The 26470-nt window shown below is 43.9% G+C and overlaps 1 protein-coding gene across 1 annotated transcript in view; it reads left to right on the top strand.

The window, feature by feature from the left end:
• The window catches only part of LOC309568017 (cell adhesion molecule CEACAM1-like), a 184355-nt gene that overhangs the window by 29046 nt on the left and 128839 nt on the right, over positions 1–26470 (top strand). The window contains exons 5-6 of the mRNA XM_082273589.1: positions 1833–2072; positions 5240–5521. Coding sequence (XP_082129715.1) covers positions 1833–2072; positions 5240–5521 — 522 coding nt within the window. The remainder of the gene's footprint in view (positions 1–1832; positions 2073–5239; positions 5522–26470) is intronic.

The raw sequence follows: 26470 nt of genomic DNA, 5'->3' as shown, positions 1-26470 counted from the left end.
ACAGAAAGTTGGAGGTCATGTCTGCAGGAGCCTGACATTGCACCAATAATCCGCTGATCATAGATGCAATGATCTGCAGACACCTGTGGGGGGAAAAAAATGCACATTTTTCCTGCAAAAATATGCACACTTATTATTTTGTCCTTAAAGGTGAACTTCGCTTTTAAAGCTGAACTCCAGGCTGGAGACAAACTTACTTAATGGGTCCCTTTTCATGCTGCAAGGGTTAACTGCTTGTTTTGTCTAGGGAGAATAGTGTAAGGTACAATACTTACCCTATTCTGCATTCCCACAGGCTTTCTCCTTGCTGCACAACCTGCATTGTTTGCGAGGATGCTAAGGGCTCCACCAACAGTGGAGGAAAGTGGTGGCTGCCAGGGTAGTGAGCAATAGGGTAAATCATTTTGTTATTCATAATCCTTCAGACATATGGAACAGTTAACCCTTTCAGTGAGGGTCTACAGGTCTGGAGTTTAGCTTTGAATCCTAAACAGGTTCCATGGTGTAGCAAAGGAAAGTGAATTCCCCCTACTAGGGAGGGAAGGGGTGTGATTTGCATTAAAGCATATCCAAGAGCAAAAAAAAAAACCGAAGAGGGTGCACTGCACAGGCCTAGTGCATTATCCAACGGAGATAAGCTACTCATTTTAGATGTTCTTGAAGGTGTATGTCAAGGCAAAATAGAAAATACAATACGCATGTGTTTTTTAGCCTTTAGCCTTTGAAGACCGTGTAAAAACAGAAAAATACCTGTTGATCTACTATGAATGCACTCAGCTCTTAATGTACTTTTTAAAGGAGAAGTTTGGATTTATGTAAAAAAACAAATATCCATACTCCACAACCATGCTGCAGCATCAATATAATCCTACTGCTGTCCCACATCGGCTTCAAACCCAATAACTGAGCAATGTGCTGATTAATCAGTTCTTCATCTGTTTAAAGGGGAGAACGCTGACTGTCAGTTGCCACTTGCAGCTCTGCTCCTCCAGTGCTCACTGGAGCACCAGGCTGGGAAGGGCATGGCTGCGGCTGGCTCCGATTCTAAGCTGCTCATTAAAAGGTCGAGCAAGCAGGGGCAGCTGGGTCGATCCCAATAATATTATTGGAAATCTTCCAGGGCCTGCAGTGGCTCTGCCAGGTCAGCCGATATTGGGCCATATTCTGCTAACTCTGGATCACAGGAGAGCAAAATATGTGTACTCCTCTGACCCACAAGCAAAGGATTGTCAAAAAAGGTTTGGCCATATTTCCATTTTAATCATTGAATTCAGCTCCAAAACATAGGCACTAGTTGACTTGAATTCCCAAGATAAGAACTGGGAAGGATAAATAGCCTATTTGAGATAACACAGAACATGTGCAAAGGAGATTGTTACATATTCGGTTACATAGTCGGTAAGTTTGAAAATAAACACCAGTCCATCCAGTTCAATCTGTGGTGTGTGTGTGTGCATGTGTTTATGCCACTAGTAATTCCCATATCCCTGTATGTTGTGATCATTAAGATTCCCGTCTAATAATTTTTTGTTAGGATTTCAAACACTTGAATGTAGCACTTTTTGCTTAGCACTGCATTGACAAAGCACAGGTTTGATTTACAGGAAAATTCCAGTTGACTGATGGGTATATAGTCAGAAGTTTGTAACAATTGAGTAACACACTTTATTATGTACACTCATTTCTAATGTTCATACACACAATACATGCACATTTCTTTGTTGTTCATTTATGTGTGAGATTATCTACAGGTAATTATATAGATTTAGAATGGATAATTGATGATAATATTAAATTCACGTGTGGAGTTGACATCATTCTACATTTCATAGGGAACCCGGAAGGAAACATTGCTTGCACTGCAATGCCTGTTGATAGACAGAATATTATACTTGGCTGTTCCTGGCAAGGAGGACAACCAGAAGCTAATGTGTCCCTGATCGTCAATGGAAAAACAGAGAATAGAACAAACAATGTAACCAGCCTGGTATCCATAGGTGAAGTTCAAGGAAAATATTTCACTTGCCTTGGAGATCAACTAGGAAGAACATCTCAATGTGTAGTGAGAATAGGTGAGTTTCAGATTTGTCCACTTTAAGCCTATTAATATCCCCATCTTCCACCACAATCAGGGTTGTAGTGATCAGGGTCAGAGCCCAGAGTAACTTTACCCTGGAGGCCATATAAGGGGGCAACATCCTAAGCTACAAAAATCTTTTATGTCTTCAGACGTTTTTACCTCTAAACGGGAGGAATTTGAAGGGTTCTTGATTTCTAGATTTTTTCTACTTTTTGATGATCCCCCACTGTCCTCTCGCCACCCCAGTCACAACGGCACAGTGTAATGAAGGGGTCCACTTGAGTCCTGGAGCCATTTTTTTGTTTACATGTTTTAAAAATAATTTGAGCCTGAATATTACTTAAATCCCCCAAAATATTCATTTTATATTTTCAAAAGCAGACACCTTAGAATAAAATGTTGGTATTTCAATTTTTTTCTGTTACACAATATTAGCGCAACTGTTTATAAAAGGCAACATTTCTGTAAAAAAATACATTAAAGTTACTTTCTAGGCACATGAATGTAGTTTATTACCTAATTTTTTGCTAAAATATAAAAAATGAGGTTGTGCTGAGTAAATAGGATACTCATGTCAAACCTTACAATTGCATGCACCCACAAAGCACCCACAATGCTTTAAAAGCCCCTACAGGTCATCAGTTTATAACAACATAGAAGCACTGGTGCTAAAAACATTGCTTTCATTATGGAGTGCATGCTGATATATAATTTGTGTAGGACAATGCCTGTTTTACGTAGGTGCCCGAACACACACATTTTTGTGGGTGTTTGTGAGTGTGGGGCTCTAAATATGTTTAATTTATTTTAGTTTTTTTACTTTATTATATGCTTAAAACATTTTTGGTTTAATTTTTACATAACTTTTAATGCTATCACATAGGGGACCTATAGTCCCTTATGTGTTAGCATATAGGTGACAGGTTCTCTTTATGGAGACACCCGGGGTCTATTAGGCCCTGGATGTCTCCTCTCAACTCACAGACCGTGTTCCATCAGCTGCTTCCCCCAGCACAGATCTCGGAGAATGACAGCTCTGGTTTAGGAAGTGATGTCATACACGTTAGTTCCTGGTCTGTGTACAGGAGGGAGGCTGAGCGGACGCAGGTCCACTGAGCTCCTGCCACCCTTCCCAGTGACACCTGGTGCAGGTGGGACAACGGAGCCCAGTAAACATGGCGGGGGGTTGTGTGCGGGGGTGGGGGAAGGCAGCACATCACGGCGGTGGTCGTAGAAGTAATAGGCGGCTTGACAGCCGCATGTATCACTTCCACATGAAAGCCGACAGTTGCCATTCCATCTGTACACTCCTGGCCACTATAGCATTTTTTTAAAAAAGCATGTCTGCAGCTCTGTAAAAATTTGAATCCTCAGCAAGTGGTTGGGGATTCAGGTTTTGCAGAGGAATGGCATGCATGGGTGTCAACCATGAAGGAAGAATCTCATAAAGCCTATGCACAAAAAAGCCCACCTAGAATTAGCCAGGGCCCATGCTGAAAAAGAAAAAGACTACTGGGACTCTGTACTCTGGAGTGATGAGATCAAGATAAATGTTTTTGGAACTGATGGCTTCAAAACTGTATGGCATTGCAAAGGTGAGGAGTACAAAGAAAAATGCATGGTGCCTACAGTGAAACATGGTGGTGGCAGGGTCCTTCTGTGGGGCTGCATGAGTGCTGCTGTTGACCGGGAGCTGCATTTCATTGATGATATTATGAATTCACAGATGTACTGCTCTATATTGAAAGAGAAATTGCTGCCATCAGTCTGTGCCCTTGGTCGTCGTGCATTTTTCCAACATGACAATAATCCAAATTAGACATCTAAGGCCACTGTTGCATTTCTGAAGAAGAACAGGGTGAAAGTGATTTAGTTGCCAAGTATGTCTCCTGATCTGAACCTAATCAAACACCTATGGGGAAATCTGAAGAGACAAGTTGAGCATCACTCTCCATCCAGCATCCAGGCTCTAAAAGAGGTTTTTCATAGTTACATAGTAGTTGAGGTTGAATAAAGACAATAGTCCATCCAATTCAACCTGTGTAGGTGTGTATGGCCGTATTCATCTCTCATACCCCTGAATGTTCTGATCCTTGAGATGTACTTCCAAGAGTCTTTTGAAAGTAGCCATACTTCCCGCAGAAACCACCTCTTGTGGTAGAGAATTCCACAATCCTGTAGCCCTAACAGAAAAGAACCCCCTGCGTTGCCTGAGGTTAAAACGCTTCTCCTCTAATCGCATTGTATGCCCTCGAGTCCTCATGCAATCCTTTCGACTGAATAGCTTTTTTTCTATGGGGAGATCACCATTGAGGTATTTATAAATTGCTATCATGTCCCCTCTCAGGCGTCTCTTCTCCAGGGAGAATAAATCAAGCAATTGCAGACGCTCTTCATAATTAAGGTCCTCCAATCCCATAATTAGTTTAGGGCATGAAAAATTGAAAAAGATAGATAGTGCAATATGTCGCCAACTTATTCATTCCATGCCTAGAAGACTTTGTGCTGTGCTTACAAATCATGGAGGTCATACAAAATACTAAATTTAGTCATTTTTGTTGTGGGGTGTATTCATTTTTTCATCAACCAATTTGAGTAAAACAGAAGATTTGTAATGTAAAATATATTATTAAGAGCACTGTACCTGAAATGTGCTGTCAGTAAACATTCTCACCTGGTCATTCTCATGGGTATTTCCCACTCATATTCCAGGTTCTGCAGTTTCCTGCTGAAAACCATGCTGAGGTCTAACAAAAATACAATTGTTTGGTCTTTGTAGCCACTTAGGCAAGGTTCACATATGTGCAGCTGCGGTTCCCAGCTTAGCGTCCGGTGCATTCCTGTTCACTAGTTCAGGTGCAAATCAGGTGTGAAGGCTTACCTGAATTTGCACTTGTACTGGACCCAAACATGCACAGAACCCTTTTGGAATGAGGACCACGGCTGTCCTGGACATGTGTGATATGGCTCCATCGAGAGCTGGTTACACTCACATTCATGTAAATTGGATGCGGAGAAACCAGCATCCAATTTGCACATATGTGAACCCGGCTTTAAACTTTCATTTTTTTTAACAAGCTTTAGAGTTTGTACACCTAAACCATGCAGTTGTATAATAATGTTATTGATTGTATGCTTTTGGTGTCTTTATTTCTTCAGGGCTTCCAGAGGCCCCAGAACATAACAACAACACCATCACTGATACAAAAGTTGGGGGGACCATAAATCTGACAGTGACCCTGGAACCTGGATTGCCAGCGACCTTCACTTGGCTCCATTCCCCCTCTAGCCAAAGCATGGAATCCTCAGTGAGCAGCGCCGATTTTAGTTCCAGTTACCTGATCCGAGATGTGACTGTGAACGATGCTGGAAAATATGAATGCATAGCCATGAATATAATTGGAACTCAGAGCTTTCTCTTCACTGTCAGTGTGTCTGAAGGTGAGTCTATTATAAAGTCAATGTCTAAAAAACATAAATAAAGTTTTTAAATTTGAAAACCCAGTTAAAGAAGAACTTGAAATAATGGCATTACAAAACATACTGGTATGTACGATGCTCTGCATTGAGGTAACACAAGCATATGTGTGCAGCTTTAAAGTCTTTAATTTAACATTTAATATTAGTAATCACCAGAGGATGTTATATCTGGTTTACTAATCAAAGGGTTATCAAATGTTATTAAAACCTCCCTGGCGGTATGATTATGTCAGGAATTACATACCAAAGCGGTACAATTGTTTTCGTGGAAATTTGGCGTTATGTATTATAGGCCTACAATTCTTAGTAATTACTGACTTAAACCTGACCAAAACAAGAGTCTAGTAGACATCCCAGATGTGATAAATTTGAAACACAAACACGTGAATTATAATCGAATCAATAATATAATTTTATTATTTAATATATAATAAAATTATATTATTGATTAGATTATAATTCATGCATTATATATTATATATAGATATATGTGTGTGTGCATATATATATATATATATATATATGCATATATATATATATATATATATATATATATATATATATGTATATATATATATATATATATATATATATGCATATATATATATATATATATATATATATATATATATATATATATATATATATATATATATGCATATATATATATATATATATATATACATATATATATATATATATATATATATATATATATAATATAAAATGTGTTTTGTGTAACGTTTTTTTTTTTTTTTTTAATTTCCCTCCCTAGTTCCGCTCCCATGCAGCATTGCTGCAGGGAACGGAACTAGGAAGTCATCACACCGACGGAGGGACGGAGGAGCGGCGGGACTCTCGGCTGGCGATCACAGCAATGAGAGATCATCGCTGGATCGCCAGGATAAGGTAAGAGAACACCGCTGCGCTCTCTGCAATCCACCCCGAGCGTGACTCGGGGTTACCGATCCTGATATGAAAAATCAACCCCGAGTCACGCTCGGGATTACCGCTAAGGGGGTTAAAACAAGTGCTAGATTACAGTCTTTGAAACTTTAGAGGGCCAGACTTTGGTTAGTGGGGGTACACAAGTCTCCAGCGTTTGTGGGAGTAAGCAATCCCCCTGGCTCAGTAGTAAGTGTTAGTAAAAAATGTCCCAGGGTTGGGCTTCCTTGGGAGCAGAAATTCACCTAGCATATGTGGTCAATGTGAGGATAAATAATGCTCCATCCTTGGTGCCAATGGGAGGAATTGTGCCCACCATTATTTTCAGTGAGAGGAATTATGCCCCCCCAATGGTTTTAGTGGAAGGAATAGTGCCCCATTATTGGGAAGACTAGTGACTCATTGTTGGTGTTAGTGGAAGGAATAGTACCCACCACCTGTGTCAGTGGGATGAATTTTGACCCACCCATGGTTTCATTGGAAGGAATAGTGCTCCATTGCTGGTATCTGTTGGCAATATAGTGCCCTACAATCAGAGGCGGACTGGGCCGGGAGGCAGGGAGGCGATTGCCCTCCAGGCCGCTCTGATGCTTCCTAAAAAGGCCACTCGCTCCGCACCGATTCCACCCCTGCAGACAGGCATGACACCCGCCGGCCGCCGCTACATTGTGTTATACTTGCGGAGCATCACTGCTCTGCTGCAACTCTGCAAGTATACTATAATGTAGCGGTGGCCGGCGGGTGTCATGCCTGTCTGCAGGGGTGGAATCGGTGCGGAGCGAGTGGCCTTTTTGACTGGTGAGTCCAGTCACTTCCCTGTCAGGCGGAGTGATCTCCACCCGACAGATGCTTTCTAGTCCCGGCCGAGTATGATGTCATCCAGAGGCCAGGAGGCGGGAAGAAAGGACGGAGGAGAGTGCTTCTGCAAGGAACTGAGTGAAGCCCTGTGGAATAGTGAGTTTTCAGAGGCTGCTCAGGCTGATAATACACCTTACATAAGGCAATGTTATGTCAGTGTTGTAGATGTGTGAAATGGCTCAAGTGATTAACTCATTGAGGCGAGGAGTTAATTTACAATGCTGTTTGTAAAATGCAGCATGGAGGGGGTTAATGTACTGCCAATGGCCACTAATGCATTAGTGACCAGTGACAGTTAATTAACCCCTTTGTGCTGCATTAGTGACAGTGGCACCAGTGTCAGTGTTAATTAACCCCTGTATTGTGCAGCATGAAATGGTTAATAAACACTGGCACTGGTACAACTAATGCAGCACAAAGGGGTTAATGACTGCCACTAGTCACTACTGCATCCGTGTCCAGTGGTGTATTTTATTTTTGTGCTACCCTAGGCAAGATTTAAATCGGGCACCCCCATCTAAATGTATCCCACCCCAGCCACAGTATACTGTTCTTGTCTCAGGGTCTGATGAGGAAGCCACAGCTGTTCACAATGAATGGCTGCGGCTTCCTTATCAGACCCTGGGACATGAGGGCAGAGGATGGGGGTCAGTGGTACATAGGACGGGGTCAGCAGGGCAGAGAATGTGGCGGCAATGGTAAGCACTGATCAGGAGCAATAAATAAGCTGGATTGATATGCAGCACTAGTAGGTGGCAATGATGGACACTGATAGGTGGCACTGATCAAGCTGCACTGATGAGGCTGAGCTTATATGCACTGGTGAGGCTGCATTGATGGGCAAGGATCAGGCTGCACTGATGAGGCTGCACTGATGGACACTGGTGGTGCTGCGTTGATGGGGACTGATGAGGCTGCATGGATGGAAACTGATGAGGCTGCACTGGTGGACACTGATGAGGCTGAAAAAGTGTAAAAATGTGGCTCTCAACAACTTGATAAAACACAAAATAAATTATTCCAATGTGCAAACGTTCGTGCAAAAAAACAGTTTCTAGTGTCCAAAAAAAAAAAAGGGTTAAGCAAACAGCCAATGATGGAAACACAGACTTGATAGGAGTGAATCTCAAAAAAGCCTCCACCTCCACACGATCACCCAGTGAAATGTATAGGTACCACTTACCAGAACCACTGGACCCCTTAGTTATAGGGGTCAAACATGCTTATTAATCCACATCAGATCCGACCTTGCACATCCCCCTCTCACACAGGCGACAGTGTCTAGCCAAATCGATGGAGCATTAAAGAACCAAGTCATAGATGGAGAGAAATGACAAACAGGCTCTCATGGTGCAGTATTACTCATCAAAGGATCATTTTCAGTTTGCTGTGGATAGGAGAACCAGCTCCACGCCTGCGTTCCTTAGACCCGGAAGTTTACGGTCTCACGTTCCCAATCTAAGGGTCTAAGGAACGCAGGCGTGGAGCGGCGGCTCCTATCTCGCCTGTGTGAGAGGGGGATGTGCAAGGTCGGATCTGATATGGATCAATAAGCATGTTTGACCCCTATAACTAAGGGGTCCAGTGGTTCTGGTAAGCGGTACCTATACATTTCACTGGGTGATCGTGTGGAGGTGGAGGCTTTTTTGAGATTCACTCCTATCAAGTCTGTGTTTCCATCATTGACTGTTTGCTTAACCCTTTTTTTTTTTGGACACTAGAAACAGTTTTTTTGCACGAACATTTGCACATTGGAATAATTTACTTTGTGTTTTATCAAACTGTTGAGCGCCACATTTTTTCACTTTTTCATTTGTCACGTTATTCACGTTGATTTTGCAGCTCGCAGAGTGGAAGCAATTTCACCCTAAACACATTTATAGATATGAGTAGTGTTTATTTATTTATACATCACATTCATTTTGCGCAGTTTTTGTTGGGTTCACCAATAATCTTCTTTCACTGATGAGGCTGAGCTGATGGACACTGATCAGGTTGCATTGATGGGCACTGGTGAGGCTGCATTGATGGGTACTGATCAGGCTGCATTGATGGGAACTGATAAGGCTGCACTGGTGAGGCTGCATTTATGGGCACTAGAGAGGCTGCATTGATGGACACTGGTGAGGCTGAATTGATGGGCACTGGTCAGGTTGCATTGATGGGCACTGATCAGGCTGCATTGATGGGCACTGGTCAGGTTGCATTGATGGGCACTGGTCAGGTTGCATTGATGGGCAATGATCAGGATGCCTTGATGGGCACAGGTGAGGCTGCATTAATGGGCACTGATGAGGCTGGACTGATGGGCACTGGTGAGGCTGCATTAATGGGCACTGATGAGGCTGGACTGATGGGCACTGGTGAGGCTGCATTAATGGGCACTGATGAGGCTGGACTGATGGGCACTGGTGAGGCTGCATTGATGCATTATTTTTGTTAAACCTCCTTTGTTGCTATTAACATTAAATTATGTTACCACATTGTATCATATTTGTCTTGCTTTATAACATCAATATCCGTTATAAACCAGGTGGGCATAGATGGTGAGCTCGGTGGTTCAATGGGCCACTTGACTGGACTTGCCCCCCAGGCCCAAGGCTGCCAGTCCTCCCCTGCCTACAATACTGTCATTGGGAGAAATTGAGCCCATCGATAATGTCAGTGAAAGTAATAGTGCCCCGCCAATGGTGTTGGTGGTGGTAGGAATTGTGCCCCATCGATGGGTTCATTGGAAAGAATTGTGCCCCATCATTGGGCTTAATGAAAGGAATAATGCAACAATGGCCAGTTAAAGAAAATCTAAAGGTTTGGGGACCCTTGCATTTGTAAAGCTCAGCTCCACATGTACAAATTGCCTGTAGCATGTCACCTACAGTATCTCACAAAAGTGAGTACACCCCTCACATTTTTGTAAATATTTTTTTATATATTTAAAAGAGCATCATTGTGTCAGTTCGATTTTCGGGATGTCTTAGAATTCAGCCCTCTGTAGGTTGATAATTGTTATTTCCACCAAACGATGTGGCATCATTTCATTCCTAACACACTACTAACACACTACCCAGTCCATATCATTATAGATAGATACCCAGCATAATATTACCATTGAGATCCGATGTGTTTTCAAAGTGTTCCTTTAATTTTTCTTGAGCAGTGTGTATGTGTGTGTGTGTGTATATATATATATATATATATATATATATATATATATATATATATATATATATATATATATAGTATCACACAAAAGTGAGTACACCCCTCACATTTTTGTAAATATATTATTATAATGTGACAACACTGAAGAAATGACACTTTGCTAAAATATAAAGTAGTGAGTGTACAGCTTGTATAACAGTGTCAATTTGATGTCCCCTCAAAATAACGCAACACACAGCCATTAATGTCTAAACTACTGGCAACAAAAGTGAGTACACCCCTAAGTGAAAATGTCCAAATTGGGCCCAATTAGCCATTTTCTCTCCCTGGTGTCAAGTGACTTGTTAGTGTTGCAAGGTCTCAGGTGTGAATGAGGAGCATGTGTGTTAAATTTGGTGTTGTTACTCTCACTCTCACTGGTCACTGGAAGTTCAACATGGCACCTCATGGCAAAGAACTCTCTGAGGATCTGAAAAAAAAATTGTTGCTCTACATAAAGATGGTGAAGGCTATAAGAAGATTGCCAAGACCCTGAAACTGAGCTGCAGCATGGTGGCAAATACCATACAGCGGTTTAACAGGACAGGTTCCACTCAGAACATGCCTCACCATGGTCGACCAAAGAAGTTGAGTGCACATGCTCAGCGTCATCTCCAGAGGTTGTCTTTGGGAAACAGATGTATGAGTGCTGCCAGCATTGCTGTAGACGTTGAAGGGGTTTAGGGGGTCAGCCTGTCAGTGCTCAGACCATACGCCGCACACTGCATGAAATTGGTCTGCATGGCTGTCATCCTAGAATGAAGGCTCTTCTAAAGATGATGCACAAGAAAGCCTGCAAACAGCTTGCTGAGGACAAGCAGACTAAGGACATGGATTACTGGAACCATGTCCTGTGGTCTGATGAGACCAAGATATATTTATTTGGTTCAGATGGTGTCAAGCGTGTGTGGCAGCAACCAGGTGAGGAGTACAAAGACAAGTGTGTCTTGCCTACAGTCAAGCATGGTGGTGGGAGTGTCATGGTTTGGGGCTTCATGAGTACTGCCAACACTGGGGAGCTACAGTTCATTGAGGGAACCATGAATGCCAACATCTACTGTGACATACTGAAGCAGAGCATGATTGGGCTGCAGGGCAGTATTCCAACATGATAACAAACCCCAAACACACCTCCAAGATGATCACTGGCCCGCTAAAGAAGCTGAGGGTAAAGGTGATGGACTGGCCAAGACCCTATTGAGCATCTGTGGGGCATCCTCAAACGGAAGGTGGAGGAGCGCAAGGTCTCCAGCATCCACCAGCTCCCTGATGTCGTCATGGAGGAGTGGAAGAGGACTCCAGTGGCAACCTGTGAAACTCTGGTGAACTCCATGCCCAAGAGGGTTAAGGCAGTGCTGAAAAATAATGGTGGCCACACAAAATATTGACACTTTGGGCACATTTTCACTTAGGGGTGTACTCACTTATGTTGCCAGCGGTTTAGACATTAATGGCTATGTTTTGAGTTATTTTGAGGGGACAGCAAATTTACACTGTTATACAAGCTGTACACTCACCACTTTACATTGTAGCAAAGTGTAATTTCTTCAGTGCTGTCACATGAAAAGATATAATAAAATATTTACAAAAATGTGAGGGGTGTACTCACTTTTGTGAGATACTGTACATGCATCCAGCAGATCCACAGGTGTATAAACAGGTCAGATTACACATATTAATCCTGTCTGCTGCTTGGGTTTACATCCCTTTCTTGCAATCCTAACATTGTAAATAACAGATTATGGCAGATTTAGGGTGATGTTAATCAGCAAAAGTTTTCACCTAAAAAGGGAGAAAAAGTTTTTGTAATCTAATAGGTTCTATTGAGAAAATGCATGTTGCTAGTATTTTCCTTTTTGTCAAAATATAGCAAAAATTTATGTTGAATTTTATAAAAAGTAAAACTGCTAGATTTGTCACTATTGTGTGTTTTTTTATTTTTTGTTTCATAGATGTTATGTCTCCTGGCATGAGCGGTGGAGCAATAGCTGGTATTGTTATCGGAGTTTTGGCTGGTGTTGGTTTAATTGGAATTGCTGTGTTCTTCATTGTGAAGAAAAGTGAGTTTTTTTTCCCAAATTGTACTTTTTGTTTTTGTGAACTAAACATCATTGTGTCAATTCAATTGTGCCTAGTTTTGCTTAAAACCCAATTCTGAGATAAGGATAACTAGTCTTAAAGTAGTTGTAAAGGTCCCGGTTCACATTTATGTGATGCGGGAATTCTGCAAATCCACTGCGGGTTCCCGCATCGCATTTAACTCGCAGGCAGTTCACTATGCTATATGTGAATCGCTGGGTGTGTCAATACAAAGTTAGCGATATAAAAATGTATTAAAAAAAATACAAAGTTAGCGACACCCCCAGATCAGTTTGTATATCCCAGTGCAAACTGTCAGTTCAGACATGAATCGGATCGCATAGGTGTGAACACCCATGCAATCTGATTCTGGTGCGGACCCAAAAAAGGGTCCTGTGTGAGTTGTGTCCGAATGCGATGCAAATTCAGCCATACAATCTGTATGGCTGAATTTGCATCGCACAGACATCGCATGTGATTTGCAGAGCAGTGCGCTTCGAATCACATGCAATGTCTGTCATTGCACATATGTAAACAGGGATTGAAGGTTTGTTTACCCTCATGCATTCAATGGGGCTAGGGAGTGAACACGCACGAGTGCCCCCATAGCAAGCGGTTTGCTATGGTTGAACTCAGCAGGAGGGAGGAGCCAGGAGCTCCGCCAGGGGAACTGAGAAGAGAAGGCTCGGGCTACTCTGTGCAAAACTATTACGCAGGGCAGGTAAGTATAATACGTTTTGTTCTTTTCAAGAAAAATTAGCCTTTAGTATCACTGCAAAATTGCATGTTAACATCCATACCTTTTCCAGCCCGAAATGACTCTTAAATGCTTCTCCTCTAAATGCAATTTCATTTTGCTGCTGACTTTCCATGACTTCATGACTAAGCTCTACCTGCTGCTACCCCCCGTCCATTTAGGCTCCATTCACACCTGAGGGTATTGTTTTCAGGCACTTTTTTGGTCTTTTTTCCAGGCGTTTTTCAGGGTTTTTTGGGATTTTTTCAGGCAATTTTTGCAGGTGTTTGGAGGCAGGCATTGACATCTAACAAAAACGCTTGTAATCTGCCAAAAAAGAAGCTCATGTACTTTTTTGAGCTTTAGGTGTTTTGCTTCAGGTGACAAAACGCTCACATGTAAACAGGGGCCATTGAAATGAATGGGATTTTGCTTGTTGGGCATTTTGAGACTTCAGAGATGAGCGTTTTACGAGCTTAAAAATGCTCCGTTGTGAACAGGGCCTGAGAGTGTCCTTGCTAAGCACTGAAGCAGTTTTACTGCATATTGAAAAGGAAGATGGCAGGCCAGAGAATCTAAGTCAGAGAGCAGTACCGAAAAAAATGATCTGAATTATAATGGTGATAGCAGGCATCTCAGAGTCTTAAGGCCCGTACACACAATAAGAAAATCTGAAGGGAAATTTTGTCCGACGACGATCTGCCGATTTTCGGATTGTTAGTATGGTGCTTTCGACAGCCGACTCCGACTTTTCGGCTGACAAAATTCTGATGTGCAGGCTATAAAATTTTTGTTGTCTGTAATACAACGTCCGATTTTCGTCTCATTAGTACAGATTTTGACGGAAAAAAATCTTAGGAGCAACACTAGGCATGCTCAGAGACGAAAGAACACATACAAAGCAATCCAACACATGACATCACTTCTGAAGTAGAATTCTGTCGTACGGGAAAATTTGTGTGAAAAAAACCTCTTCACTTTCCACATCAGACTAGCATGCCACAAAAAACGGACAACAGATCTTTCGATAATCTGATCGTGTGTACGGGGCTTTAGGCAGGGTGTTTAAAATTTAAAATGGAGTTCATGTTCACTGCGCTTAGGTGTTTATCTTTTCCTTCCAACCATTGTGCCATCTGTACACTTGCTAATAATTAACTTTCATTCCACTAATTCTCTCCCCTGTTCAACACTACTGCATGCAATCTCTACACCTTATGCAGAAAATCAGATAATATTGTCTTCTTGGCTAATAATGTTTTATATAAAAAAAATAAAAAAAAGTAATATTTTTTGTAGATTCAACTGTAAGTTGGGCTAGCCAGAGATGGATTAGGGTGCAATAGGGCCCTGAGCAAGGAAGCAGCTGCCTTCTCCCTCATCACTTCAAATAAAATTGAAAATAAGTGAGGCACATTTGGGAAGTTGATAGAAGTTGTGCTCATCACCCTGGTTTACTACAGGAGTATGATGGTTGTACCTGGGCCCAATGGACTTCCACCAGACCCTAGATTACTGCCTTGTGAATAATTGGGCTCTTGTGCTCCCCTGCTTTAATCAAGTTTGAGCTTAGGTGATTCAGTCTTCAATAGATTTGACCATATCAATGGCTAGATCCATAAGATCATGGCACACTCACCTGCCAGAGTCACTGCCTACATTTCCTCTAACCAACAGGCTTCTTACTTTCTACTCTAAAGTGGAAAACCATTATAAATAGCAATTTACTTTTCTTTGAAGACTTTACATATGCCTAATGATCTAATACAACACAGAGGCGTGTGGTATTGTAATTTAATTCTCATCGTGTTTTGTTTCCCAAGGCTTCACAAAGCATTGATCATTATATTCAACAGGTTAAACAAAAAAAAAAAGCATAAATTTTTGTAATTACTGATTACTACATGTCAACCATGGCATTCTAAGGTATCCGGTAATTTGAGAACCCTCAAAACTGAATATATATACCGTATTTTCCGGCGTATAAGACGACTGGGCGTATAAGACGACCCCCCTATTACATGATCTACCAGTAATACTTATACTTAGGTTACCTTGGAGATATTATACTCAGCGTATAAGACGACCTCCCATTTTTGGGGGATTTTTTTGAGGTTCAAACGTAGTCTTATACGCCAGAAAATACAGTATATATATAAAACAGTATACATCAGTCCCATCATAGATTTGTTGGTGCTGGACTTGCTAATACAAGAGAAAATAAATCACAGCAACATATCCTAAATCTTAAATGTATACTTCAGACAAAACCATTTACTTCCTAAAAGACAGGATGATAAATACTACCAGAGGCGTAACTAGAACCTTCAGGGCCCGATGCAAGAAACCATGAAGGGCCCCCTGGACCCCTGGCTGAGGCCCTTCCTTTCAAGCCTGGGGCTCTTCCCACTGATCCTGGGACCCTTTACTCCCTTTGGGGGCCCTTTTATTATGGTCCCACAGCGGGACCCTTTCACAAGTTCTGCAGTGGGCCCCCTTCCTGCCAACTTGGGGCCTCCCCAACGGTGGTGGAATGCCAGGGTCCGGTTGCAAGTGTGACCTTTGCGATCCTGGAAGTTCACCCACTGGTGTTAGTAGTTTTTATTTTTTGGTATTTTAATTGTATTATTTTATATCATTTTTATTTTATATTTTTACAGTATCACTGACTATGACTCTGTCCATTCAGAAAAGGAAGGAGCTGGTAAATTCCATATTTACTGACCCCTTTCTGGTTCTCTATTGTGACACATCCCCTGCAGCAACCGGCAGGAGAGGGGAGGGAGCACAGAGGGGGGTGGGGGACCAGGGGAGCACACAGTGGCCCAGAGAGAGCAGAATACGAGTGAAGCGGGGGCAGCATACAGAGGAGCCAATCTCCTCCATTTTCCTCCTGCAGCTACAGGAGGAAAAAGAAGGACAATGATTTCTCTACATGCTGCCCCCGCCGCCCCTCCTATCCAGGTGTACAGGGGAGCCACACAGGCCCCCTGGAGCATGGGGCCCAGTTGCAATTGCAACTGTAAAATTATATTCACACTTCTTTGCTGCCACTCATTATTGGTGTATAAGACAACCACCCTTCCCATCTTGATGTCATAGAGTCCCACACTCAATTACAATAAGCTAAAGACAGCGTGAGAAACAAATGAAGATAAATTATTGAAATATTCTAAGTGTCAATAAATAATCATTATCAGATCACCACACTGTATCCATGAACGTGAGCATAACTTTGTAGACAAGATGCTGTCTAACAAGACTAACAACTAAGTTTTTTCCTTTGGTTGAAGTACTCAGATAAGCAATTGCCAATAGTCCTCTGTAATAACTGATAATGATTGTGCATTTTGATCTTATCTGAGACTTAAAATACATACAGTGCATCCGGAAAGCATTCACGGCGATTCCCTTGTTTTGTTACAGCCTTATTCCAAAATGGATTAAATTACGTATTTTCCTTAAAATTCTTTAAAGAAGTTAGTGTGAAATCTTTGCAAATTTATTAAAAATAAGAAACGCCAAAAAATCCCATGCACACAAGTATTCACAGCCTTTGCAAGAATACTTTGTTGAAGCACCTTTGGCACCAATTACAGCCTCAAGTTTTTTTGAGTATGATGCTTCAAGCTTGACACGCCTATTTTTGGGCAGTTTCTCCCATTCTTCTTTGCAGGACCTCTCAAGCGCCATCATGTTGAATGGGGAGCATCGATGCATAGACATTTTCAGATCACTGCAGAGATGTTCAATTGGGTTCAAGTGTGGGCTCTGGTTGGGCCACTCAAGGACATTCACAGAGTTGTCCCATAGCCACTAATTTTTTATCTTGGCTGTGTGCGTAGGGTCATTGTTGTTTTCATCAAGGATGTCTCTGTACATTGCTGCATTCATCTTTCCCTTGATCCTGACTAGTCTCCAAGTTGCTGCCGCTGAAAAACATCCCCACAGCATGATGCTGCCATCATCATGCTTCACTGTAGGGATGGTATTGGCCAGGTGATGAGCAGTGCCTGGTTTCCTCCAGACATGAGACTTTCCATTTAGGCCTAAGAGTTCAGTCTTTGTTTAATCAGACCAGAGAATTTTGTTTCTCATGGTCGGAGAATCCTTCAGGTGCCTTTTGGCAAACTCCAGGTGGGCTGTCATGTGCGTTATACTGAGGAGGGGCTTCCGTCTGGCCACTATACCATACAGGCCTGATTAGTGGAGTGCTGCAGAGATGGTTGTTCTTCTGGATGGTTCTCCTTTCTCCACAGAGAAACACTGGAGTTCTGTCAGAGTGACCATCTGGTTCTTGGTCACCTCCCTGACCAAAGCCTTTCTCCCCTAATCACTCAGTTTGGCCGGGCGGCCAGCTCTAGGAAGAGTCCTGGTGGTTCCAAACTTCTTCCATTTACGTAGGAAGGGGGGCTACTGTGCTCATTGGGACCTTCAATGTTGCAGACATTTTTCTGTACCCTTCCCTGGGTTTGTGCCTCGATACAATCCTGTCTCGGAGGTCTACAAACAATTCCTTGGACTTCATAGCTTGGTTTAGGCTCTGACATGCACTGTTAACTGCGGGACCTTATATAGACAGGTGTGTGCCTTTCCAAATCTTGTACAATCAACTGAATTTACCACAGGTGGACTCCAATCAAGTTGAAGAAACATCTCAAGGATGAACAAAGGAAAAAGGATGCACCTGAGCTCAATTTTGAGTGTCAAGGCAAAGGCTGTGATTACTCATGTACATATGATTTTTTTGTTTTTTTATTTTTCATTTATTTGCAAAGATTTCAAACAAACTTCTCTCATGTTGTCATTATGGGGTATTGCTTGTAGAATTTGGAGGAAAATAATGAATTTAATCAATTTTGGAATAAGGCTGTAACATAATATGTGGAAAAAGTGATGCACTGTATAGACCTTTGAGAAGGATTCTTATTTCACCTAAAACCAGTCAGGCGGGAACCAGAACTTCATTTTTCTGTTTAAAATTTAGAAACTTCAACTCTATTCATAAACATAAGAAGATTGGTAACTGCCCTAGAGGAAATCTTATTGGGGATAAATTGTGAAAAGTATGACATGAGAAATAATTCTTTAATACATCATTCACAACAACAATCAGCTTTCCACCTATCCTGGTTTAAATATGAAACAAGGATGAATACTGGTTGCTGTTGATAATAGGTATTTTGTTCAGCACACTTACAGTACAGGTACATCCACTGCTATATGTCTACTCCCAGGTTTCAATATGAAGCACGCATTTCTAAATTGTGAACAGGCAGAAATAAGATTGCAAATATTTATCTTGGTATTTGGGTTATATGTTATCTGTAATGTTAAACATTATTTACTTCCTTATCCTCTCTACAACTAAAATCTTTCTATATCCTGCAGAAAAACATAGTGGAAGTGACAAAAGGTAAGTCACATATGTACAAATAGGTTTGTTTCTCTTAAGGGTTTGGTCATTTGGTCATACTGCTTTAATAGAGTCCCATTTACTCTATGAGCTGGGGCTTTAATCCTGGTAAAAGCCCAGTCTGGGCACAAGGAACACTTCACACCCCCCCCCCCCCCCCCCTCTCATACAGACTGAGTTGTCATGTGGAGAGTTGGAAAGTAAAGCATTTTTGCACTGTCTCAAAAAGCTAAAAAGTATACTAATATAGGAAACCCCAGTATAAGTAATGTACAGGTAAAGTATTGTAGGTACTATAAGTTAAGGTTCAATCCACTTTGAACTTACTCGATTCTGTATACTGTATGTCTAGCAAGCTGTATCACATTTAGCTTTTTATATGTCTGGAGAGTTATTGATAGGGAACCTTACCCATCCTGCTCAGTTTTTATTTAATCTTAGGTCCTAAAAAAATCCTATGGTAGGAGACTATAAGGAATTGTGACAGGAGTTACTTTGGGCATGGGGGTTGTGGACCCCAAATTCCTTTAAAGAGGCTGGGAAGCACCATGTCCAGCCTTGTGTGGCTTTCTTATGTTTAAGTCACCCTGCATCTTTTATGGATGCAGGATGACTGGGAGGGTGGTGTACACTGAGAATATAGTTTGGACTACTTCAAATGGGATAGTATATGCATTACCAATATCTCTCAGGAAATAGGGAGATCTATCTTCTTCCTATACACTATAAGGCACAGGAAGTGCAACTCCTAATTTGGGCATCCAGGAACTAGGAAAGACACCGTGTCTGCTAATCAATGTTTATTAGCTACAGAGAGAGGGGGGGGGGGGGATTGTTCCCTGCAGCCCCTCCTAAAGAATGTCTACTGATTAACTAAGTGCTTTTGTCTAAAATAGGACAGTATGTTAATTGATAGGACAGTATGTTAATAGTCTGAGACTATTGATAAGTATGTTAATGAGCTCACCTGGTTGTTTACTAAGGGAGGTGATTACACAGTCATTGTACATGTGGTATTCTCAAAGTATATATAAATGCTGTGTTTCTTTCAATAAAGGAGAAGGAGAGAGTTATTCTCACTTGACCTCAATACGGAGCCTTGTCTCGTACTTGGGAGAGGGGGGAACTATTTGTATGGGCTTCATGTATGGCGGATTGGAGTGGTCGATAGCTGTCCTGGTGTTCGGGAGCGGATTATCCTAGACGACTGTAACCCCTTTCATACTTTGGGGTGTCGTTACAGGGATAAAGGAATTTAGCCTACCATTGTTCATCCATTTAAGTTAACCTAAGGCCCTTTTCACACAGGCGGAACGTTCAGATCCACCTGTGCGTTTTTTTTGGCGGATCTGAACGGTCCCCCCATGCATCCCTATTAGGGATGATCGAACGGTTCGGGTCGACCATCGGTTCGACCCGAACATTGGATGTTCGATATTCGGCCGAATACCGAACTTTTTGCGGCAAAAGTTCGGTATTCGGCCACCAGAACCGCCCAAAATGCACTGGGACAGGAACTGGGCTTTAAAAGCCCGTGATTGGCCCAGAAACGTCTGCAAAAGCCAATGAGGGGGCAGGAGTCTCCTAGGAACGTGATTGGAGTGACTACGGGGACCAGAGGCCAATCAGGAGTGAATACGCCCCACACTATATAAGATGGCCCCGCCTAACCCCTAGCACAGTTATCCAGAGCCTGTTGAAGAGAGTTGAAGCAGTTCTGTCTGACTCCTGCTTGCTACACTACATTTCCTACATATCGAGTGGTTCTAAAGCTCCATATAGCAGAATTGTATTTAGCTTACAGCCAGTGTAGTTAGATACAGCGATTGTGCTGGTTCTTAGAGTTAAAAAAAAAAAAAAAAAAAAAAAAAAAAAAAAAAAAAACTTAAGGGACAGTGTCAGTCTTCTGCTGTATGGAGCTTTCTATTTAGTGGAAAGGGATATCTAGTGTAGTTAGGGAACTTTGTACTACATTAGTTAGATTTGAAAATTTAGTTTCTGTAGGGAAAGTGTGAGGGTTCTGTTTAGTGAGCACGTGGCACAGTGCTGCTGTATCACAGCAGGTATACGTGCTTGCTAGGCAGCAAAATACAGTGACAACTTAACGCCTGTTGTTCAAAGCGTTAGGTGCACTGTACAAAAGCCTTTGCAACTGTGCGTGACACGCAACTGCTGTGCTGTATCCAGCAACAACTGTGGGTCGCATAGCAGTGTGCGTTTTTCACCGCACACAGTTGCCAACGCATCAGTGACAACCTAACGCCTGTTGTTCAAAGCGTTAGGTCCACTGTGCAAAAGGCTTTGCTACTGTGCGTGAACCGCAACTGCTGTGCTGTATCCAGCGACAACTGTGGGTCGCATAGCAGTGTGCGTTTTTCACCGCACACAGTTGCCAACGCATCAGTGACAACTTAACGCCTGTTGTTCAAAGCGTTAGGTGCACTGTACAAAAGCCTTTGCAACTGTGCGTGACACGCAACTGCTGTGCTGTATCCAGCGACAACTGTGGGTCGCATAGCAGTGTGCGTTTTTCACCGCACACAGTTGCCAACGCATCAGTGACAACCTAACGCCTGTTGTTCAAAGCGTTAGGTCCACTGTGCAAAAGGCTTTGCTACTGTGCGTGAACCGCAACTGCTGTGCTGTATCCAGCGACAACTGTGGGTCGCATAGCAGTGTGCGTTTTTCACCGCACACAGTTGCCAACGCATCATTGAGAAATATGCCTGGTAGACCAAGAAAAGGCATACGTGGCCCTGCTGCGGAAAGGGGCACAGCTTCTAGGGTGTCTAGAGGCAGGGGTGGACGTGGTGGTCAGTCCTCAGCCAGGCCACCATTTGGATTGTTCTCCGGCAGTGGCCAAGCTATACGTCCACAGTATGTACAGGAGGTGGTGGACTATATGAACAAACCCTCATCATCGGCATCATCTGCAACTACAGTGACCCAGGCAGAGAAAAGTGGTCAGTCTTCTGCAGTTGTCAGAACAAATACAGATGAGTCCATGTCCACCTCATGTCCTCCCTTAGACCCAATTTCAGACATGGCAGAGGAGTCAGCTGAGCTGTTTGACCACAGTGTCGGCCATCTACTCCAGCCTGATGCTCAGTCCTTTATGGAGTCTGATGTTGGGTCTGAGTTTGAGGAGGAGGCAGAGCAAACAAGAGGGGAGAGCAGACGGCCCGCTCCATCTAAGGCCGCACCTGTTGTCTCCCAGGCCAGGCCTGATGCTCAGTCTTTGATGGAGTCAGATGTTGGGTCTGAGGTTGAGGAGGAGGCAGAGCAAGCAAGAGGGGAGAGCAGACGGCCTACTCCATCTAAGGCCGCACCTGTTGTCTCCCGGGCCACTATACACACCTCATCTTGCTGGGCCTTTTTTGAGACATCCCATGCAGATAAAACAGTTGCGATCTGCAAGATTTGTAAGAAGGGTATAAAACGTGGCAAAAATGTCAACCACCTGGGTACAAGCTGCCTAAACAGGCATTTGACAACCCACCACTCAGCCCGTTGGCAGGAGCATTTAAAGAACCCACAAAAGGGCCAAAGATTGGTCAGTCGGCCTCCTAGTTCTCCTCGCGCTCCTCCTCATGCTCCATCTGCTCCACCTGCTCCACCTGCACATCAGTCTGTTCCTGGCCCTGCTATAGTCACTCGTCACCTGTTGGCAGCCTCCACTGGCAGGGATGATGATATAGCAGGCAGTGTTGCATCTACCTCCAGCACACCACCAGCTGTATCATCTAGACGCCAAATTTCGATTCCACACATGCTGGAACGAAAAAAAATGTATACTCCCCGCCACCCACATGCCCAGCGTCTAAACAGTAGTTTGGCTAAACTACTGGCTCTGCAACTATTACCATTTAACCTGGTAGAGTCTGCTCCCTTCCGTGACTTCGCAAAATGTGCAGTTCCACAGTGGCAGGTGCCAAGTCGGCATTACTTTTCCCGTAAGGCCCTGCCATCCCTATACCAACATGTGGAAGGCAATGTAGTGTCATCCCTGGCCAAGTCAGTCAGCCGTAAGATACACTTGACGGCTGACACTTGGTCAAGCAAACATGGGCAGGGACGGTACATTTCTGTCACTGCTCACTGGGTGACACTGCTTGCCAGTGGAAGGGATTGTAGCCAGGGCTCGGTGCTGCAGCCAGTGTTGCCCCCACGTCTGCAAACAGCTGGTGGTGTCGCTGATCCGGGTAGATCGATCACTTCTACCCCCTCCTGCTCCTCCTCCTCTACCTCCTCCATGCCCTCCTCTGCAGAATGGTCCTTTGAATATGATGAGATACCACGTAAACGTTCAAAGGGCTATTCTATGTCTCAGGCCAAAAGGTGTCACGCAGTGCTGCAGCTTGTGTGTCTAGGGGACAGGGAGCACACTGCCCCTCAGATTCTTGGGGCTCTGCAGGCACAGGCCCAGAGGTGGTTGACACCACGCCAGCTGCAGCCAGGGATGGTGGTTACTGATAATGGGTCAAACCTCCTGGCCGCCCTTCGTCAGGGAAAGTTAACCCATGTGCCATGCCTGGCGCATGTCCTGAATCTCGTGGTACAGCGGTTTTTGAACTCGTACCCGGGAATGCAGGATGTGCTAAGGATGGCAAGAAGGGTGTGCAGTCACTTCAGGCGGTCGTACAGTGCCACTGCACGTTTGGCCGAAGTGCAGCGCGAGTTTCACCTGCCGGTACCTTGCCTCATCTGTGACATGCCCACCCGCTGGAACTCCACCTTGGCTATGCTGCAGCGCCTGTACACGCAGCAGAGGGCCCTCAATGAATACCTATGCGAGTACGGCACCAGCACTGGCTCTGCGCGCCTGGGCTTCTTTTCACCACGGCAGTGGCTTTTGATTAAGGATGCATGCGCTGTCCTCTCGCCATTTGAGGAGGCCACAAGGATGGTCAGCCGGGACAGCGCATGCATCAGTGACACCCTACCGGTACTGTTTTTGTTGGAGCACACTCTGCGTGGCATTATGGACAGGGCACTGGAGGCAGAGCAGCAGGAGGAAGAGGAGGACTTCCTTGCCTCTCAAGGCCCCCTTTATCCTGAGAATCCTGACCCCATTATGCCTAGCTCCCAGAGGCCCGAGCAGGATCCAGGGGTGGAAGAGGAGGAGGAGGACGATTCTGCGGGAACTTTTGCAGGGTTTGAGGAGGAGGAGGAGGAAGACATGCGGCAATCTGCAAGGCCTAGTTTGACTCCCTCGGGACACTTTGGAGTAGTACGTGGCTGGGAGGAGGAGGAGCCCGTTGAAGATAATGTCGTTATGAGTGACCCCGAGGAGTCAGCTTCTCAGGCCTTCGCTAATTTGCGACGCATGGGAAACATCATGCTCCAGAGCCTGCGAAAGGACCCCAGAATCAAGGCCATTAAAGAGACTAACCACTATTGGTTGGCCACCCTACTTGACCCCCGGTACAAGTGTAAAGTCTCGGAGCTTTTCCCATCCACCCATAGAGTCCACAGGATCAAATCCCTTGAGGACAGTCTCAAGAGGAATCTGGTGAACATGTTCCCCGACTCCCGTAGGGTGCAGGGGCGGGGACAACCTACCATGGATTCTACTGGTGGTCACGAGAGGAGCGTTGGAGAAGGCGTGCGGTTGACGGATGCCTTTCGGTCTTTTTTTAGTCCTCACCGCCCAGGCCTCTCAGCTGCCACATCGCATCGACACCGTCTGCATCACATGGTGGACGATTACGTGAGGGCACAAAGTGACACAGAGGGCTTTTCATGTGACGAATCCGATCCACTGGCATACTGGGTCTTAAGATTAGACCACTGGCCAGAACTGGCCCAGTATGCCATGGAGTTGTTGGCCTGCCCTGCTTCCAGTGTCCTATCGGAACGGGCATTCAGCGCAGCAGGAGGATTCGTCACAGACCATCGAACTAGACTCTCCACCGACTCAGTCGACCGTTTGACATTCATTAAGATGAATCAGTCGTGGATATCAAGCTTTGATGCACCTGATGCAGACCTTGTAGACTAGGCTATCGTTGTGATGTGGCAGTTGAGCCTCAGTTTAAGCCTGGACCATGGTGCCACCCTCAAACCCTCCTCTCATTCTCTTTACGTTCACAGAACCTCATTTTGGTTATGACAAAAACGACAATGTTTGCGCACCTGTTCCACAGGTGCACACCTTTACAATTTTTGGGCCTCCTTCAACACCAGCTCTTTGGGGTTAAGGTGGGGAGGCTATGCTAAAACAAAAACGACAATGTTTGCGCACCTGTTCCACAGGTGCACACCTTTACAATTTTTGGGCCTCCTTCAACACCAGCTCTTTGGGGTTAAGGTGGGGAGGCTATGCTAAAACAAAAACGACAATGTTTGCGCACCTGTTCCACAGGTGCACACCTTTACAATTTTTGGGCCTCCTTCAACACCAGCTCTTTGGGGTTAAGGTGGGGAGGCTATACTAAAACAAAAACGACAATGTTTGCGCACCTGTTCCACAGGTGCACACCTTTACAATTTTTGGGCCTCCTTCAACACCAGCTCTTTGGGGTTAAGGTGGGGAGGCTATGCTAAAACAAAAACGACAATGTTTGCGCACCTGTTCCACAGGTGCACACCTTTACAATTTTTGGGCCTCCTTCAACACCAGCTCTTTGGGGTTAAGGTGGGGAGGCTATGCTAAAACAAAAACTACAATGTTTGCGCACCTGTTCCACAGGTGCACACCTTTACAATTTTTGGGCCTCCTTCAACACCAGCTCTTTGGGGTTAAGGTGGGGAGGCTATGCTAAAACAAAAACGACAATGTTTGCGCACCTGTTCCACAGGTGCACACCTTTACAATTTTTGGGCCTCCTTCAACACCAGCTCTTTGGGGTTAAGGTGGGGAGGCTATGCTAAAACAAAAACTACAATGTTTGCGCACCTGTTCCACAGGTGCACACCTTTACAATTTTTGGGCCTCCTTCAACGCCAGCTCTTTGGGGTTAAGGTGGGGAGGCTATGCTAAAACAAAAACTACAATGTTTGCGCACCTGTTCCACAGGTGCACACCTTTACAATTTTTGGGCCTCCTTCAAAGCCAGCTCTTTGGGGTTATGGTGGGGAGGCTCCGCCAACACCAAAACTACCATGTTTGCGCACCTGTTCCACAGGTGCACACCTTCATAATTTTTACGCCTTCTTCAACACCAGCTCTTTGGGCTTACAGTGGTATGGCTCCGCCAACACCCAAACAACAATTTTTGCGCACCTGTCACACAGATGCATATCATTGTAATTTTTTTCCTTACAAAGGCAATTATTGCTTTCATTACCAGCACTTTCATAGGGATATGGTGTCAAGGCATCGTCCGCACCACCAAATGCCCAATTTTTAAGCATCCTTTACTTCTATTCAAAGTCAAGAGACAACAGTATTCATCCAAAACATCTCTAATCTTGTTCACTCTGCACTACATTGTGGCCCCTACCCCTAACCCTCAATGTATCCGTGCATATATGTCTGTTTCTTGTGAGATTTCAAGTTAAAGTGCACCAAACACCATTTTACATGAAATAAAGTGCAATTACATACATCTTTGGACTTCTTGAAACATTTGGTAATAAAAGCCCCATTGTGGAAATACACCCGTTAATTATATGCACATTTAAAGAGGCAGCACCTTTTTCCAAAAAAACCTCTAATCTTGTTCCCAGTGCA

This window comes from Pelophylax lessonae, assembly GCF_965119305.1.
Source record: "Pelophylax lessonae genome assembly, chromosome: 12".
Classification (NCBI taxonomy): Eukaryota; Metazoa; Chordata; class Amphibia; order Anura; family Ranidae; genus Pelophylax; species Pelophylax lessonae.
This window is presented reverse-complemented; position numbering and strand designations above follow the sequence as displayed.